Below are 15,877 nucleotides of genomic sequence, written 5' to 3' on the forward strand. Positions count from 1 at the left end.
ATTTCAAAAAAAAAAAAAAAAAAAAAGAGGCCAAGAATGGTGGCTCATGCCTGTAATCCTAGCACTCTGGTAGGCTGAGGCAGGAGGATCACTTGAGGTCAGGAGTTTGACACCAGCCTGACCAACATGGTGAAACCCTGCCTCTACTAAAGTTACCAAAATTAACTGGGTGTGGTGGTGCACACCTTTAGTCCCAGCTACTCAGGTGGCTGAGGCTCTAGAATCTCTTGAACCCAGGAGGCAGAGGTTGCAGGGAGTGGAGATTATACTCCTGTACTCCAGCTTGAGTGACAGAGTGAGACACTATTTCAAAAAAAGTGAAGTAAGTATTTTCCAGTCAGGAAAGAACTGAGGTAATTATTAAGCGAGTCCTACATCTGGAAGTGAAAAGAGAATACCATCATAAAAACACACAGACATAAAATTCACTGGTTGAGCAGAGATAAATGAGAAAGAGAAAGGAGTCAAATATCACTACAAGAAACCCACCAAATTGTAAAGGTAAATAATAAAAGAGGAAGAAAGGAACAAAGGGTATACAAAACAATCAGAAAACAATTAAAGTGACCGATAGGATTAAATTATCACTTATCAATAACAACCTTGAATGTAAATGGCTTTAATTAGAAGATGTAGACTGGCTGAATGGATAATAAAATAAGACTTATTAGTATGCTGCCTGCAGAAACCCACTTCCCTTGCAAAAACGCATATTGATTGAAAGTGAAGGGATGGAACAGGCTATTCCATACAAATGGAAACCAAAAGTATGCAGGATTAGCTGTATTTATATCACACAAAGTAGACATCAAGTCAAAAAACAAAAAGACAAAGAAGGTTATTATATATAATGATAAAGGGATCAAGTCAGCAAGCGGATATAACAGTTGTAAATATATATGCACCTTACACCAGAGCACCTAGTGTATAATGCAAATAGTGTTAGAGCTTAAGGAGAGACGTAGACCCCAATGCAATAATAGTTGAAGACTAACACCTCACTTTCACCATCAAACAGGTCGTTTGTATAGAAAGTCAACAAAGAAATACTGCACTTAATCTGCACTGTAGATCAAATTGAACCAATAGACATTTGCAGAACTTTTCATCCAATAGCTCCAGAATACACATATACATAGCAGCACATGGAACATTCCCCAGGATAGACCATATGTTAGGCCACAAAACAAATCTCAATGAATTTTTAAAAATTGAAATTATCAAATATCTTCTCATATCACAGACTATATCTAGAAATGAATAACGAGGAAATTTGGAAACTGTATGGATACATGGAAGTTAAACAACATGCTCCCGAATAACCATTGATCAATAAAGAAATTAAGAAGGAAATAAAATTTCTTGAAGCAAATGAAAATGGAAGTACAACATACCAAAACCTATGAGACACAGTATAAGAATTGCTAAGGGGATAGTTTATACCAATAAATGCCTACATTTAAAAAAAAGATTTCAAATAAACAATCTGAAGAGTTTACCTCAAGGAACTAGAAAACCAAGAACAAACCAAACCTAAAATTAATAGACGAAAGATTATTAAAGATGTATGAACAACTATATACTAACAAATTGGAAAACCTAGAGGAAATGAGTAATTTCATGGACACATACAGCTTACCAAGATTGAACCAGGAAGAAGCAGAAAACCTGAGCAAACCATGTTACTGGTTATGAGAATGAATCAGTAATATAAAGTGTCCCAACAGTGAAAAGCCCAGGACTGAATGGGAAATGTTTCAGCATATTGGTCTAGGCAAAGATTTTATGTCTAGGACTACAAAAACCTAGGTAACAATAAATATGTACAAATGAGACTATATTAAATAAAAAACCTTCTGTACAGCAAAGGAAACAACAGAAGAGATAACCTGTTGAATGGAAGAAAACATTTGCAAACTATTCATCCAACAAGGAACTAATATCCAGAATATTCAAGGAACTGAGTAACAAACAAACCCAACAAGTGATCCTGTTAAAAAGTGGGCAAACAATCTGACTAGATATTTCTGAAAAGACGTAAATGTCCAACAGGTATATGAAAAAATATTCATCTTCACTAGTCAACAGGGAAATGCAAATTAAATCCATAATGAGATGTCATCTCAACCCTGTTAGAATGGTTATTATCAAAAAGACAAAAAAATAACGTATCAAAGGGATACCCTGCACTCACATGTTTATTGCAGCCACTCTCAGTAGCCAATGTATGGAATCAACCTAAGTGCTCAACAGTTGAATAAAGAAAAATGTGGTGTGTGTGTGTATATACATACTTAGTATTACTAGGATTAGTATTCCATTAGTATTATGAGTCCATTGTGTGTGTATACTAATACAATTCTGTGATTTGCAGCATCATGAATTAGAACTGAAGGTCACGTTAAGTGAAATAAGCCAGACACAGAAAGATAAATAGCACACTTTCTCACTCATGGAGAAACTAAAAAAATTGATCTCATGAAGGTAGAGAGTAGAAGGATGGTTACCAGAGGCTGGGAAGGGCCGGGGTCACTAGGGGTGGGAGGTCATGGATGAAAAGAGGTTGATTAATGGAAACAAATACACCTTCAGATAGAAGGAATAAGTTCTAATGTTTGATAGCACAGTATGGTGACTGGTTAACAATAATTTATTGCATATATCATTAACTATAAGAGAAGATTTGAAATGCTTCCAGCACAAAGAAATTTGTAAGTTTATGAATATTCTGAATAGCCTGATTTGATCATTACACATTATATGCATGTATCATAATATCACATATACCCCATAAATATGTGCTATGTATCAAAAAAACTGAGGAACAAATGACTAAAAACCTAAGAAAAGGGTGAACAGACATGTCAAGAAATATATAGAAATGACTCTTAAATATACTTTGAAAAATGTTGAAATAACTCATACTTTGAATAATGAGAATTAAAATACATTGTTAGTGTATAGTATAAACAGTTCATATGTAAACACTGTGAAGAGGGTTTCTCAAGTGAGGAAAAAACAGATACATTCCTTGCTACAAAATGAAGAAATGACTAGCTATCATTTTAAAAATTTACTTTCATTTGCTCTACAATATATAAACTAAAGGAATGAGACCACTCTTAGTTTATGAAACTTAGCAAAGTTTTAGAAAAAATCCAGTTTAGACAGTTTTGTGAAACATATATATTTATAGAGTGCAGATAAAAATATAAGGAGTAAAAATATTTTACTGGTCAGTTTGCCATTGTGAATCAAAGTCCTGAAAAATCTTTCCTATCCTTTGTACCAATAGTTTACCCACCCCAGGAATTTATTCTAAAGAAGTAGTTAAGTATATGTGCAAATAATTGTCTAAAAGGATGTTCATGATGGTATGGTTCTGTAATCGTGAAAAAATTGAAAATTATTTGTTTAATAGAGCATTGATTTCTTATGTAATGTACTCATGAAATACTATGCACTTATAAAAATGATTTGGTTAAACGTTTTAAAGCATAGAGCTAAGTTACAGATACAGTATGATGTTTAAAAAAATGCACTGGGTTCAGAACACTAAGTACAATCTGTTTCTTTTTAGAAGTGTATACATATATAGAAGAAAAAGGACTAGATAAAATAGTTTTTATAAAATTATTAATAGTTGTTACCTCTGGTAATTGACATCTATTTATTTTTCTTTCTTCAGTGAATATTTTTTTTACTTTTGCAATAAAACAATGCCAGGCCAGGCACAGTGACTCATGCCTATATCCCAGCACTTTGGGAGGCCAAGACTGGGAGGATCACTTGAGGCCAGGAGTTCGAGACCAGCCTGGGCAACATAGTGAGACCCATCTCTAATTATATTTTTAAGATTATTTAAATAAAAAAAGATGACAGTTAAAAATAGTTTCTCAGGGACGACTTTTTATGGACACATTCAAGTTCTCTGGATCACTATATCTCTGGCTTATGTTTTAAATACATTCTTAAGTCTATTGAAAACTGTAGAAATAAAGAAACTAAAGGTGAGTGTATTAGTCTCCTCAGGCTGACGTAACAAATTATTATACATAGAGTAGTTGACTTTACACAACAGAAATTTACCTTCCAGTTCTGGAGATTCTTAAGTCCAAGATCAAGGTGCCAGCAGGGTTGTTATTTGGTTAAGGGTTCTCCCCTTGGGTTGCAGACAGCTCCCTTCTTGCTGTGTGCTCATATGAGTTCTTCTTTGTGTGCATGTGGATGGGAGGGATCTCTTTAGTGTCCTGTTGGACTGGGCATGGTGGCTTGTGTTTGTAATCTCAGCACTTTGGGAGGCTGAGGCCATCTGATTGCTTGAGCCCAGGAGTTTGAGACCAGCCTGGGCAACATGGTGAAACCCTGTCTCTACCAAAAAAAAAAAAAAAATTAGCCAGGCATGGTGGCATGCACCTGTAATCCCTAATTGGGAGGTTGAGGTGGGAGGATCACCTGAGCCCGGGAGGCAGAGGTTGTAGTGAGCCAAGATCATGCCACTGCATAGCTTGGGCAACAAGTGGAGACCCTGTCTCAAACAAGAACAACAACAAAAACAAAACTGCCTTAGATGCCCCATGTCCACATACAGCCACATCGGCAGGGCTTCAACATGATTTTGAGGGGATGCACACATCCATATACCAGCCTTGTTGAACAAGCATCTTGTATGTTCTAGGCTGTGCGCTTGGCAGTGGCACTATAGAGATTATTAATAAGACATAGTTTCTCTCCTCAGGTTAATTGTAGAAAAATAATCCAAAAGAAAAAAATACCATCTCTATTCCCAGGAGTAGCTTGCTTCTGATATTTTAGGAAGATAGTTTTTCTTTTTGCTGGGTGAAATGTAAATAAATGTGTGTATGCCTGTTTTATATGTATGTATTGGGCTTTTGTTTGAATAAACAGAGACAAAAGAAGAGTCCTCTTTAAGTTCGTGCTTTTGTGAAATATCTGGGGTATATGAACTTGTTCCAGTAGGTGGAACAGAAAATGTTGAGAAATTAGGTGTGTAGGTTTCTCTATGCACATATAATTTGTTTATATTTGAGGAAAGGGAGAATCAAAATGTATATGTAAGGGCTAAAGCCTTGAAGACATATAGGTCAAGCTTTTGTCCCATAATTTTCTGTTTGCAAATTTCCAAAATTATTTTACAATTCACCTAAAAATTGCATCATTCTTCACAGATCACTCTGTTACTTGAAGTTTATAGCTCAACTGTATCTCAGCCGAGATTGTGCCACTGCACTTCAGCCTGGGAGACAGACGGAGACTCTGTCTCAAAAAAAAAAAAGTTATGAAAATTGCATATCAGTATGCCGAAGATCTACACTATGGAGAATGGTTCAAAAATATAAGTTGGATTTTTGAAAATTATATAGATTTTCTCTATAGAACTTATAGAACACCCAAATTTAAGATTTTTCTTTCCTTTGGTAGTAGATGCTGAGATTGGAAAAGGGAACAGAAAGAAGAGATGGAAGTAAAGGGAATAAGTAATATAGAAGCTTGAGGCTGTGGGGAATGTGGGAACAGAGATTTATAAAAAGGGAAAAATTGGAAGACATTATATGTGAAAGAAAATAAGTGACACTTGAAAAATGTGAAAAGATATTTTAAGAATACAATACATAATAGGAAAAATACAAAATAAAAATTGCAGCTACTATTTTCTGAGCGTTTATGTTTTAGAGGCCAGGCACCATACCAGGTTTCCTGCCATTTTATTCTTAAAGCCATGAGGTAGGTTGCTGTGTCCTGTGTTACATATGAGGACCCAATACTAACTGAGCAATGGAGCTTCCCCTTGGCCTTTTTAAATCACAAATTTCTTGCGTTTGCCAAGGATTCTTATTGTATTATGCTTTTTTTTTTTTTTTAAGTTTTAAAGGGGAGCAGTAATAAAAGGAGAAATACAGATTTAACACTAAGCTTTATATCAGACAGCAGGGTTAACAGGGAATAAAACTAATGGTCATTGATTAGAGGCCCTGTTACCTTTGTCTTCTTGCCCACCTCTTCCTGAAAGAGGTTTTCCAAAGAAACTTTCCTAAATGAAGATGGGTTAATCACATTTCTTTTCCAGACAGAAGAATTTACAAGTTGTTCATCTGGCATTTTGTAACTTTTGTTACTAGCTTTGGCGGATACCTCTGTTAATGCTCGATTCATATTTTATTTTGAGTGTCTTGTCAGGAAACAATGTTCTGTAATTATATAATCAGTTCTTTTCAAAAGTAATACTGTGACAATAAAAATATTTTTAATTTTAAAATTTCTACATAGATTTTGGAAGTTGTTTTGTTAAATAAATAATTTCATGAAAATGGCCATACTGCCCAAAGTAATTTATAGATTCAATGCTATTCCCATCAAACTATCATTGACATTCTTTATAGAATTAGAAAAAAACATTTTTAATTTCATGTAGAATCAAAGAAGACCCTGTATAGCCAAGACAATCCTAAGCAAAAAGAACAAAGCTGGAGGCTATACTATAAGGCTGCAGTAACCAAAACAGCGTGGCACTGGTACCAAAACAGACATAGAGACTAATGGAACAGAACAGAGACCTTAGAAATAACACCACACATCTACAACCATCTGATCCTCAACAAACGTGACAAAAACAAGCAATGGGGAAAGGATCTCCTATTCAATAAATGGTGCTGGAAAAACTGGCTAGCCATATGCAGAAAACTGAAACTCAAGATGGATTAAAGACTTAACTGTAAAACCCAAAACCATAAAAACCATTTTTCTAACATGCCTAGAAGAAAACCTAGGCAATACCATTCAGGGCATAGGCATGGGCAAAGACTTCATGACAAAAACGGCAAAAGCAATGGCAACAAAAGCCAAAACTGACAAATCGGATTGAATTAAATTAAAGAGCGTCTTCACAGCAAAAGAAACTGTCATTAGAGTGAACAGGCATCCTACAGAATGGGAGAAAATTTGTATTCTACCCATCTGACAGAGGTTTGATATCCAGAATTTGTAAGGAACTTAAATTTACAAAAGAAAAAACACCATCAAAAAACGGGCAAAGGAAACGAACAGACATTTCTTAAAAGAAGACATTTACATGGCCAACAAACATGAAAAAAAAAATGAAAAATAGTTCAATATCATTGATCCTCAGAGAAATGCAAATGAAAACCACAATGAGCTACCACCTCATGCCAGTCAGAATGGCAGTTGTTTAAAAGTCAGAAAACAATAGATGCTGGCGAGGCTGTGGAGAAACGGGAACACTTTTACACTGTTGGTGGGAATGTAAATTATGAATGTTCAGCCATTGTGGAAGACAGTATGGTGATACCTTAAGAATCTGGAACCAGAAACACCATTTGACCCAGCAGTCTCATTGCACGTATGTGTTTATTGCAGCACTATTTACAATAGCAAAGGCATGAAACCGACCCAAATGCCCATCAATGATACTCTGGATAAAGCAAATACAGTACATATACATCATGAAATACTATGAAGCCATAAAAAGGAATTAGATCATGTTATTTGCAGGAATGTGGATGAAGCTGGAAGCCATCATTCTTAGCAAACTAACAGGAACAGAAAACCAAACACTGCATGTTCTCATAAGTGGGAGTTGAACAGTGAGAACACATGGACACACGGAGGAGAACAACACACTCCAAGGCCTGTTGGGATGTGGGAGTTGAGGAGAAGGAACTTAGAGGACTAGTCAGTAGCTGCAGGAAACCACCATGGCACATGTATCTTTGTAACAAACCTGCACGTTCTGCACATGAGTGTCGTTTTTGTTTCTTAGAAGAAATGAAACCAAAAACAAAAATAATTCCGCCTGTCAGAATATAAATGTATATATTAGTTCTCATGTTGCTATAAAGAAATACCGGAGACTGGGTAATTTATAAAGAAAAGAGAGGTTTGGCATGGTGGCTCACACCTGTAATCCCAACACTTTGGGAGGTTGAGGTGGGTGGATCATAAGGTCAGGAGTTTGAGACCAGCCGTGCCAATATTGTGAAACCCTGTGTCTACTAAAAATACAAAAAAAAATTAGTGATGGATGCCTGTAGTTAAAGCTAGTTGGGAGGCTGAGGCAGGAGAATTGCTTGAACCAGGAAGGTGGAGGTTGCAGTGAGCCCAGATAACACCACTGTATTACAGCCTCGGTGTCAGTGAGAGATTCTGCCTCAAAAAAGAAAGACAAAGAGGTTTAATTGTCTCACAGTTCTGCAGGCTCTACAGGAAGCATGACACTGACATTTACTCGGGAGTCTGGGGAGGCCTCTGGAAACTTAAAATCATGGCAGAAGGCAAAGGGGAAGGAAGCACACAGGTCACATGGCTGAGCAGGAGCAAGAGAGAAGGGGGAAGTGCTACATGCTTTTAAACAACCAAATTTCACAGTACCAAGAGGGATGGTACTGAACATTCATGAGAAATCTGCCCCCATGATCCAGTCACCTCTCACTAGGCCCCACCTTCAACATTGGATTTACATTTTAACTGAGATTTGGGTGAGACATCCAAACTGTATCACTGTGGCACTAGGAGAGTTTAAAGTTATATTTGGAAATCTGAGCTCTATTACAGTCATAAAAGAATTTCTGAGATTGACATTCTTTTACTATATTTCTTTATCCTTTGTTTCTTTGTAGTCATTCACAGGTGTGAATAAATTTTCAAAATCCTACCTTCATTGTGTGGGATTTGGGTTTTAACTTATATTCATACATACTAAGGAGCAGGTTTGGTCACTCACACTTTTTGTGAGGCCTGTAAACTTTGATTTATTTTTGAGTTATGTCTGTTGGGATTATGCTTCAGTCGAGAAAACTAAAAGGTAAAGTTAAGCCTCTCTTCTCTATCCCATTTTCTTAAGGCTCCTGTTCCAAAGAGTGCACTTATTCCTGTAATTCCCATCACCAAATCAACAGGCTCTCGGTTTCGGAATAGCGTGGAAGGATTGAATCAGGAGATTGAAATAATAATTAAAGAGACTGGGGAAAAGGAAGAGCAACTTATAGTAAGTGATCTTGTATCTCAAAATCATTCTTGAACTCTTCTAATTATTAAAAATGTATAGTTTCGATTTCCATATTTACTTGGGTTTCTTCCTTCTCATTGAGAGAGAACAAAAATTACCTCTTTTGAAAAACTTCGGCCTGGGCAGGTGAATGAAAAGTTTTTATTTCATTACATTTCATAGAGGCAACTGATCTGACTTGAATTTGGATTATTGAACAGAAACTATTGTTGTTTGTCTGTATTTAGGAACCATTAGGTGATATATTTCTTATATGCTTTAATTCCATTTAACAAAAGTTTAGCTTACTAATTATGGGGGAAGGAAGTTTACATGACATTCTAAGCATGGATCTGCTCCTTTTTTGAATGTCAGTGACTATTTGATTTTGGTTGACATGCTAGGCAATGTCATAAGTACAGTTAGAAATGATCTTTTGGCCAGGCACAGTGGCACACGCCTGTAATTCCAGCACTTTGGGAGGCCGAGGCAGGCAGATGACCTGAGGGTCTGGAGTTCGATACCAACCTCGTCAACATGGTGAAACCCCATCTCTACTTAAAAAATACAAAAATTAGCTGGGCGTAGTGGTGTGTGCCTGTATTCCCAGCTACTTGGGAGTCTGAGGCAGGGAGAATCGCTTGAACTTGGGAGGCAGAGGTTGCAGTTAGCCAAGATCATGCCATTGCACTTCAGCCTGGGCGACAGAGCAAGACTCTGTCTCCAGAAAAAAAGAAATGATCTGCTTATTCTCTTTACTAACTAGAATACACTTGAGAATGGTTCCTAGGTAAAATAGATTACTGTTGAGGTTTAAAAGCCATGTCACACAGTATATTTAGTTATCTAAGCCTCTCTCTATTCCTCAGTGAAGGAGGAATTGAGTATTGTATTAATGCTTAAGATCCTCTCCCTTAAGATAAAAGGTTGGTTTCACTTAGAGAAAACACAGCTCCCTGCACCCTCTCCTCCATTCTGCATGATAGGGTACAGATTCCCTGATACAATAAAGGTAAATTAGTCAAAGGTGTGCAGGGAGTTGGTTTCCCTGCTAAGCAAGCCACACAGGCTTTTCTCTGAGTATGTACTTGATTTTCTCCCGGTCATTAGTACTTCTGTGATTAACCTTTGCCTCATTTAGGAAGGTTTATTTGAAAAAAATCCTCTCAGGGCATAGCATCAGTGTCCCTAGTTCACAATATGAATAACCTTTTCCTCTAATATGGAACCTAGTGTTACACCTACATTTCTCCTTTTTTACCATGGCACTCATTTATAATTTTTAAAATAACCCTTAGCACATGATAAGTGATTTAGTGCAATTCATTTATTCAACAAGCATTGGCCACCTGCTGTATGCCATGCCCTGGGAATATAAATTCTTCATTGAAGACGCTCAGTGGGGGAGTCAGATTAGACAGAGATGTCACTAACGTGCAACATGAAGCCCTAATAAGTAGGAAAGGATTTCTTATTTGTGTCTCTGGCACTGTATGGGAAGGTTGACACTGGGTGCATTGCTGGTGATTTGAAATTAATAGTAAATATACATATGTTTTTAAAATGTAACAGCCGCAAGATATTCCAGATGGCCATCGTGCCCCACCCCCCCTTGTACAGAGAAGTAGCAGCACACGCAGCATCGACACACAGACCCCTGGTGGGGCAGAGAGGGGAAGCAACAACAGCAGCCGCTCCCAGTCCGTGTCCCCAACATCGTTCCTCACCATTTCCAATGAAGGTAGCGAGGAGAGTCCTTGCTCAGCTGATGACCTGCTTGTTGATCCCAGAGATAAAGGTAGAGTGCTAAAGGAATGTGCTGCTAGGTGATAACTGAATACCTCCTGTTTTATCATTCATTCTATTCATTTTCCAGCAGAACACATTTGTACTTCTTTTTTTGCACTTTTTAATACAATTTCCTTATTGGTGAGAAACACTCTTTTTGGAATAAATGAGATGAGCACTTGCTCTGAAAGCACTTTGGTCTCTGTCACCTGATAGTCATGATTTTATTACCTTAATGCTTTTTCAATCGATACAAAGCCTTCAAGTTAGTGTGTTTCAGGATCTATATTTGTGACATTTTTAACAAGGATTAAACCGATTTATATCAATGCAGGATGATTGTTCAAAGCAAGCCTGATGTAAAACGTTGGAGAGTGCTCTTAAAAATAACCTTAAAAGGCCGGGCGCGGTGGCTCAAGCCTGTAATCCCAGCACTTTGGGAGGCCGAGGCGGGTGGATCACGAGGTCAAGAGATCAAGACCATCCTGGTCAACATGGTGAAACCCCGTCTCTACTAAAACTACAAAAAATTAGCTGGGCATGGTGGCGCGTGCCTGTAATCCCAGCTACTCAGGAGGCTGAGGCAGGAGAATTGCCTGAACCCAGGAGGCGGAGGTTGCAGTGAGCCGAGATCGCGCCATTGCACTCCAGCCTGGGTAACAAGAGCGAAACTCAGTCTCAAAAAAAAAAAAAAAAAAAAAAAAAAAAAAAAAAAAAAAAAAAAAAAAAAAAAGAAAAAAAAAAAAAAAAAAAAAAAAAAAAAAAAAAAACCTTAAAATACCTTAGAAATAACCTGGAAATAGAAGCAGTTTGAATGTTAATTACAAATGTTCTTGCCTTTTAAAACAAATATTAGCCTTGCATCTATGTCAGGACAGTATTTTCTTAACCTAATCCTGGTTATGTTGTATACTTGAAAGCAATAATAATGACATCTATAAATTCTAAAGCTTAGTTCAGTAGTCATTTATTTAGAACCTCCTCCATACACTGTGTTAAATGTGCCAAAGTGTTCTGCTGTTAGGAATGGCTACTACTAATCACCTAAGTAATTAAAACCGTAGCAAGTGCAGAAGACAGACGATTCACTGAAAAAGTTACTCTAAACTGTGGACAGTTGTAAACTGTCATTCTTTGGACTTTTCTTACTAGCTTCTGGGTCTGATAAAACATGGGTCAGATAAAATCTGTCCCTTGATTTTCCATACTGCCTACTTCTACATTAATAACGTGTAGAATTCTATAAATAAACTCAAAAAGGTTGGGTCCTAAGTATTTGATTTTAGTAACTGGTTGGCCTTTGTGAATTTCTTTTGTAGGAAAACAGGGTTGTAGTGCTACTGCTAGCAAGGAGTTTGTAGCTTAGCTGGCACAGACAGAAAATTTAGAACAGATATTTAGCATATTAAAATTTTTAAGTTAATGAAATACAAATTGAGGATATCAGCACTAAAGAGTATCGAGAGTAAAGAAATGTTCCTCCTGATAGGGTTAATTTGGAAAGATTTCAAAAAACTTGAATCAGAGCTAGACTTTGAAGGACGTTTTGGAAAATAAACAGAACTTACCCCTTTTAGGTAAGGGGAAGTTCACAGGCAAAAGAAAATGTTTGGCATCCAGTGGCTCTGACTACCGGGAGCAAAGATTGTAACCAGAGGAGCAGAGAAATCAAATTGAGAAATTCTGAAGTGCAGGTCAAGAGATAGTGATCAGTAACCAATGAAGAACCATTTCAGATATTTGTACTGGGAAAAATGGAAGTAATATTTGAGTACATTTGTTTTGTGCAGAATAGAAGTAAGGCAGCAAGCCACATCAGTGTTCAGTACTGAGGGTTATGTGATACAGGCCCAGGCTATGGTAATTGTAAGGGGAAGTGAAATAAAATACTGTATTTGTTTATGCATTTATTTAACAAACATTAATTATCTCCTTGATGAGTAAAGCACTGCTGCTTCCCTCAAGTAGTTCATGGAGGCGTAGTCCAAAAACAATTAAATGTAGTATGACTATACATTTATGTAGTTGTATTTGTTAGTAATCTAATATGTCATTTCTTGCAGAGAATGGGAACAATTCTCCTTTGCCCAAATATGCAACCTCACCAAAACCTAACAACAGTTACATGTTTAAAAGGGAACCTCCTGAGGGCTGTGAAAGGGTCAAAGTCTTTGAGGAATGCTCGTAAGTATCCCTTTCATTCCCCCTACACCCAAATTATTATGAGCTTTTTGTTTTTTGAGCTAGGATTTCACTCTGTGACCTAGGCTGGACTGCACTGATCCAATCACAGGTCACACTGCAACCTCTACCTTCGGGGCTCAAGTGATCTTCCTGCCTCGGCCTCTAGTAGCTGCGACTACAGATGCATGCCACTAGCCTGGCTAATTTTTAAATTTTTTTGTAGTGACAGGGTCTCACTGGTTGTCCAGGCTGGTCTCAAAATTCCTGGGCACTAGCAGTCCTCCTGCCTCAGCCTCCCAAAGTGCTAGGATTATAGGCAGGAACTACTGTGCCCAACCTGTTAGCAACATTTTTAAGTAAGCTAAAAGAATAGTATAGTGATCACTCATATATCTACAACCCAGATTAGATAATAGCTAACATTTTGCAGTATTTTCTAAAAGTAACCACAGTACTACTGTATAACCACAGTACTATTATCATACCTTAGAATAATTGACAGTAATGCTTAATGTCAACTAATACTCATTTGTTATTCAGATTTCCTTAGTTGTCTGCAAAATGTCTTCTGTGACTATCATTTGTGAACATGTATCCAGTCATGTTTACATGTTTAATTTAGCAGTATATTTATTCCAGATAAGATCATGAATCTCACCTAGTGTGGTTCCATTCTTTCAGGGAGGCCAGCCTGGGCAACACAACAAGATCCATTCACATAAATACATTTAAAACACACACACATACAGACACACACACATGCATATCTCACTGTGAGGAAGATAATTTAGGCAGGATTTTAAACTAACGGTAGTATCTAGTGCCCTTGGTATGTGATCTCCTATATTCACATACTTATTTTGGCCGGTACTCTAGTCAGCTACTCCCAGTTTAAACTCGTAAGTCACCCAGAAAGTACACTGCCTATGGCTCCTGGCTTTACAGGTGATGACTAAGGATTTGAGGTTTGTGTGAGATTGAGCAAATTAGGTGATGAACATTATTTGAGGATATGATGACAGTTTTAGTCCTTGCCATCTAATTTCACTGTGGCCACAAGTCTGAGAGCCACCCGTTTTGTCTTTTTCTTACTGTGAATCCTAAAATACAACCTGGAGATTGTCCAGCCTTCAGCAGTTCACACAATTTGCCTTTCTCTTTTATCAAGAACATCTTGGAGTTATTTGAAATATGGCATTCTAGGCTGGGCGTGGTGACTTATACCTGTAATTCCAGCACTTTGGAAGGCCAAGGTGGACAGATCGCCTGAGGCCAGGAGTTTGAGACCAGCCTGGCCAATATGGAGAAACCCCATCTCTACTAAAAATACAAAAATTAGCCGGGCATGATAGTATACGCCTGTAATCCCAGCTACTTGGGAGGCTGAGGCAGGAGAATTCCTTGAACCTTGGAGTCGGAGACTGCAGTTAACCAAGATAGTTGCCACTGCGCTCCAGCCTGGATGACAGAGCAAGACTCTGTCTCAAGAAAAAAACAAAAGGCATTCTTTTATTTCTCTTCTGTTCTCTCTTGTCGGTGCTTCCTTTAACCTGAATTCTGAATAATCTAACCACACAAAGAGCATTGTTTTTGAATCCCTTCCGCTTCTCTACTAGGAGACACCAGTCTCCTATCTGCTTCTGTGACTGTAATTGGAAACCCTTGTTTTAGCAACTGCTTATTTTAGGTTTTTTTTTTTTTTTTTTTAAACATATTAGCCTATAAGTTTTAAGTGTTACTTACTGTCATTTTCCCCCTTTTTTTTTTTTTTTTAGCAGATTTGTTCTACAGACTCCCTTCATCATAATTACTTGGGGAGTTAGTAGAAACTGTAGATTCCCACACCCTTCCCCAGGCTTAATATATGGGTAAATATGGGGTAGGACGTGAGCTCTGCATCTTTAACTGGTAGCTCAGATGATTTTTATGCCCAATATGAAAATACTGGCTTATACTTTATCATGAGTAGTCTTAAGAAATTAGGTCATTGTTTTCACCAGTTTGAAAATCGTGTTCCACTTCCTTCTGGCCTGTATAGTTTCCATTGAGAAGTCCGTTTCCAGACAAATTGGAGCTTCTTTGTATGTTATTTGCCCCTTTCCTCTTGCTGCTTTTAGGATCTTGTCTTTGACCTTGACTTTGAATGTTTGATTATTGTATGTCGTGGAGTAGTTGTTTTTGTTTTTGGGTCAAAGCTGTTTGGTATTCCCTGACCTTCCTGTACCTGGTGTTTGTATCTTTCTTAGGTTTTGGAAAGTCTGTTATTACTTCTGAGAATCAGCTTTCTACCCCTTGCTAGCACTTGACTCCCTCTTGAACAACAATAATTCCTAGATTTGGTCTTTTGAGGTAGTCTTCTATATCTCCTAGGTGGTGTTTGTTTCTTTTCATTGTTTTTCCTTTTTTCTCCTCTGGTTATTTCTAAATAACCTGTCTTTAAGTTCACCAATTCTTTCCTCTGTTTGATTCATCACCTGTTTAGATCTTCTAGTGAATTTTTTGGTTCTGCAAATGTATTTCTCAGTTCTAATATTTGTTTGAATTTTAAAAATTATTTCAGGCTGGGTGCAGTGGCTTATGCCTGTAATCCCAACCCTTTGGGAGGCCAAGGTGGGCAGATCATGAGGTCAGGAGTTCGAGATCAGCCAGACCAACATGGTGAAACCCCATCTCTACTAAAAATACAAAAATTAGCCAGGTGTGGTGGCACGTGCCTGTAATCCCACTTACTCAGGAGGCTGAGGCAGGAGAATCTGCCTCCTGCAACCCAGGAGGCAGAGGTTGCAGTGAGCCGAGATTACGCCATTGCACTCCAGCCTGGATGACAGAGTGAGACTCAGTCTAAAAAAAAAAAATCAATCTCTTTGTTAAATTTCTTTTTTT

General features: G+C 37.5%; 1 protein-coding gene across 1 annotated transcript in view; it reads left to right on the plus strand.

Moving 5' to 3' along the window:
• Nucleotides 1-15,877, plus strand: part of FAM117B (family with sequence similarity 117 member B) — a 131,501-nt gene that overhangs the window by 108,365 nt on the left and 7,259 nt on the right. Inside the window, exons 5-7 of the mRNA XM_017536818.2 lie at nt 8,879-9,022; nt 10,595-10,820; nt 12,874-12,994. Coding sequence (XP_017392307.1) covers nt 8,879-9,022; nt 10,595-10,820; nt 12,874-12,994 — 491 coding nt within the window. The remainder of the gene's footprint in view (nt 1-8,878; nt 9,023-10,594; nt 10,821-12,873; nt 12,995-15,877) is intronic.

The sequence above is a fragment of the Cebus imitator genome, unplaced genomic scaffold, assembly GCF_001604975.1.
Source record: "Cebus imitator isolate Cc_AM_T3 unplaced genomic scaffold, Cebus_imitator-1.0 Scaffold101, whole genome shotgun sequence".
NCBI classification, from domain to species: Eukaryota; Metazoa; Chordata; class Mammalia; order Primates; family Cebidae; genus Cebus; species Cebus imitator.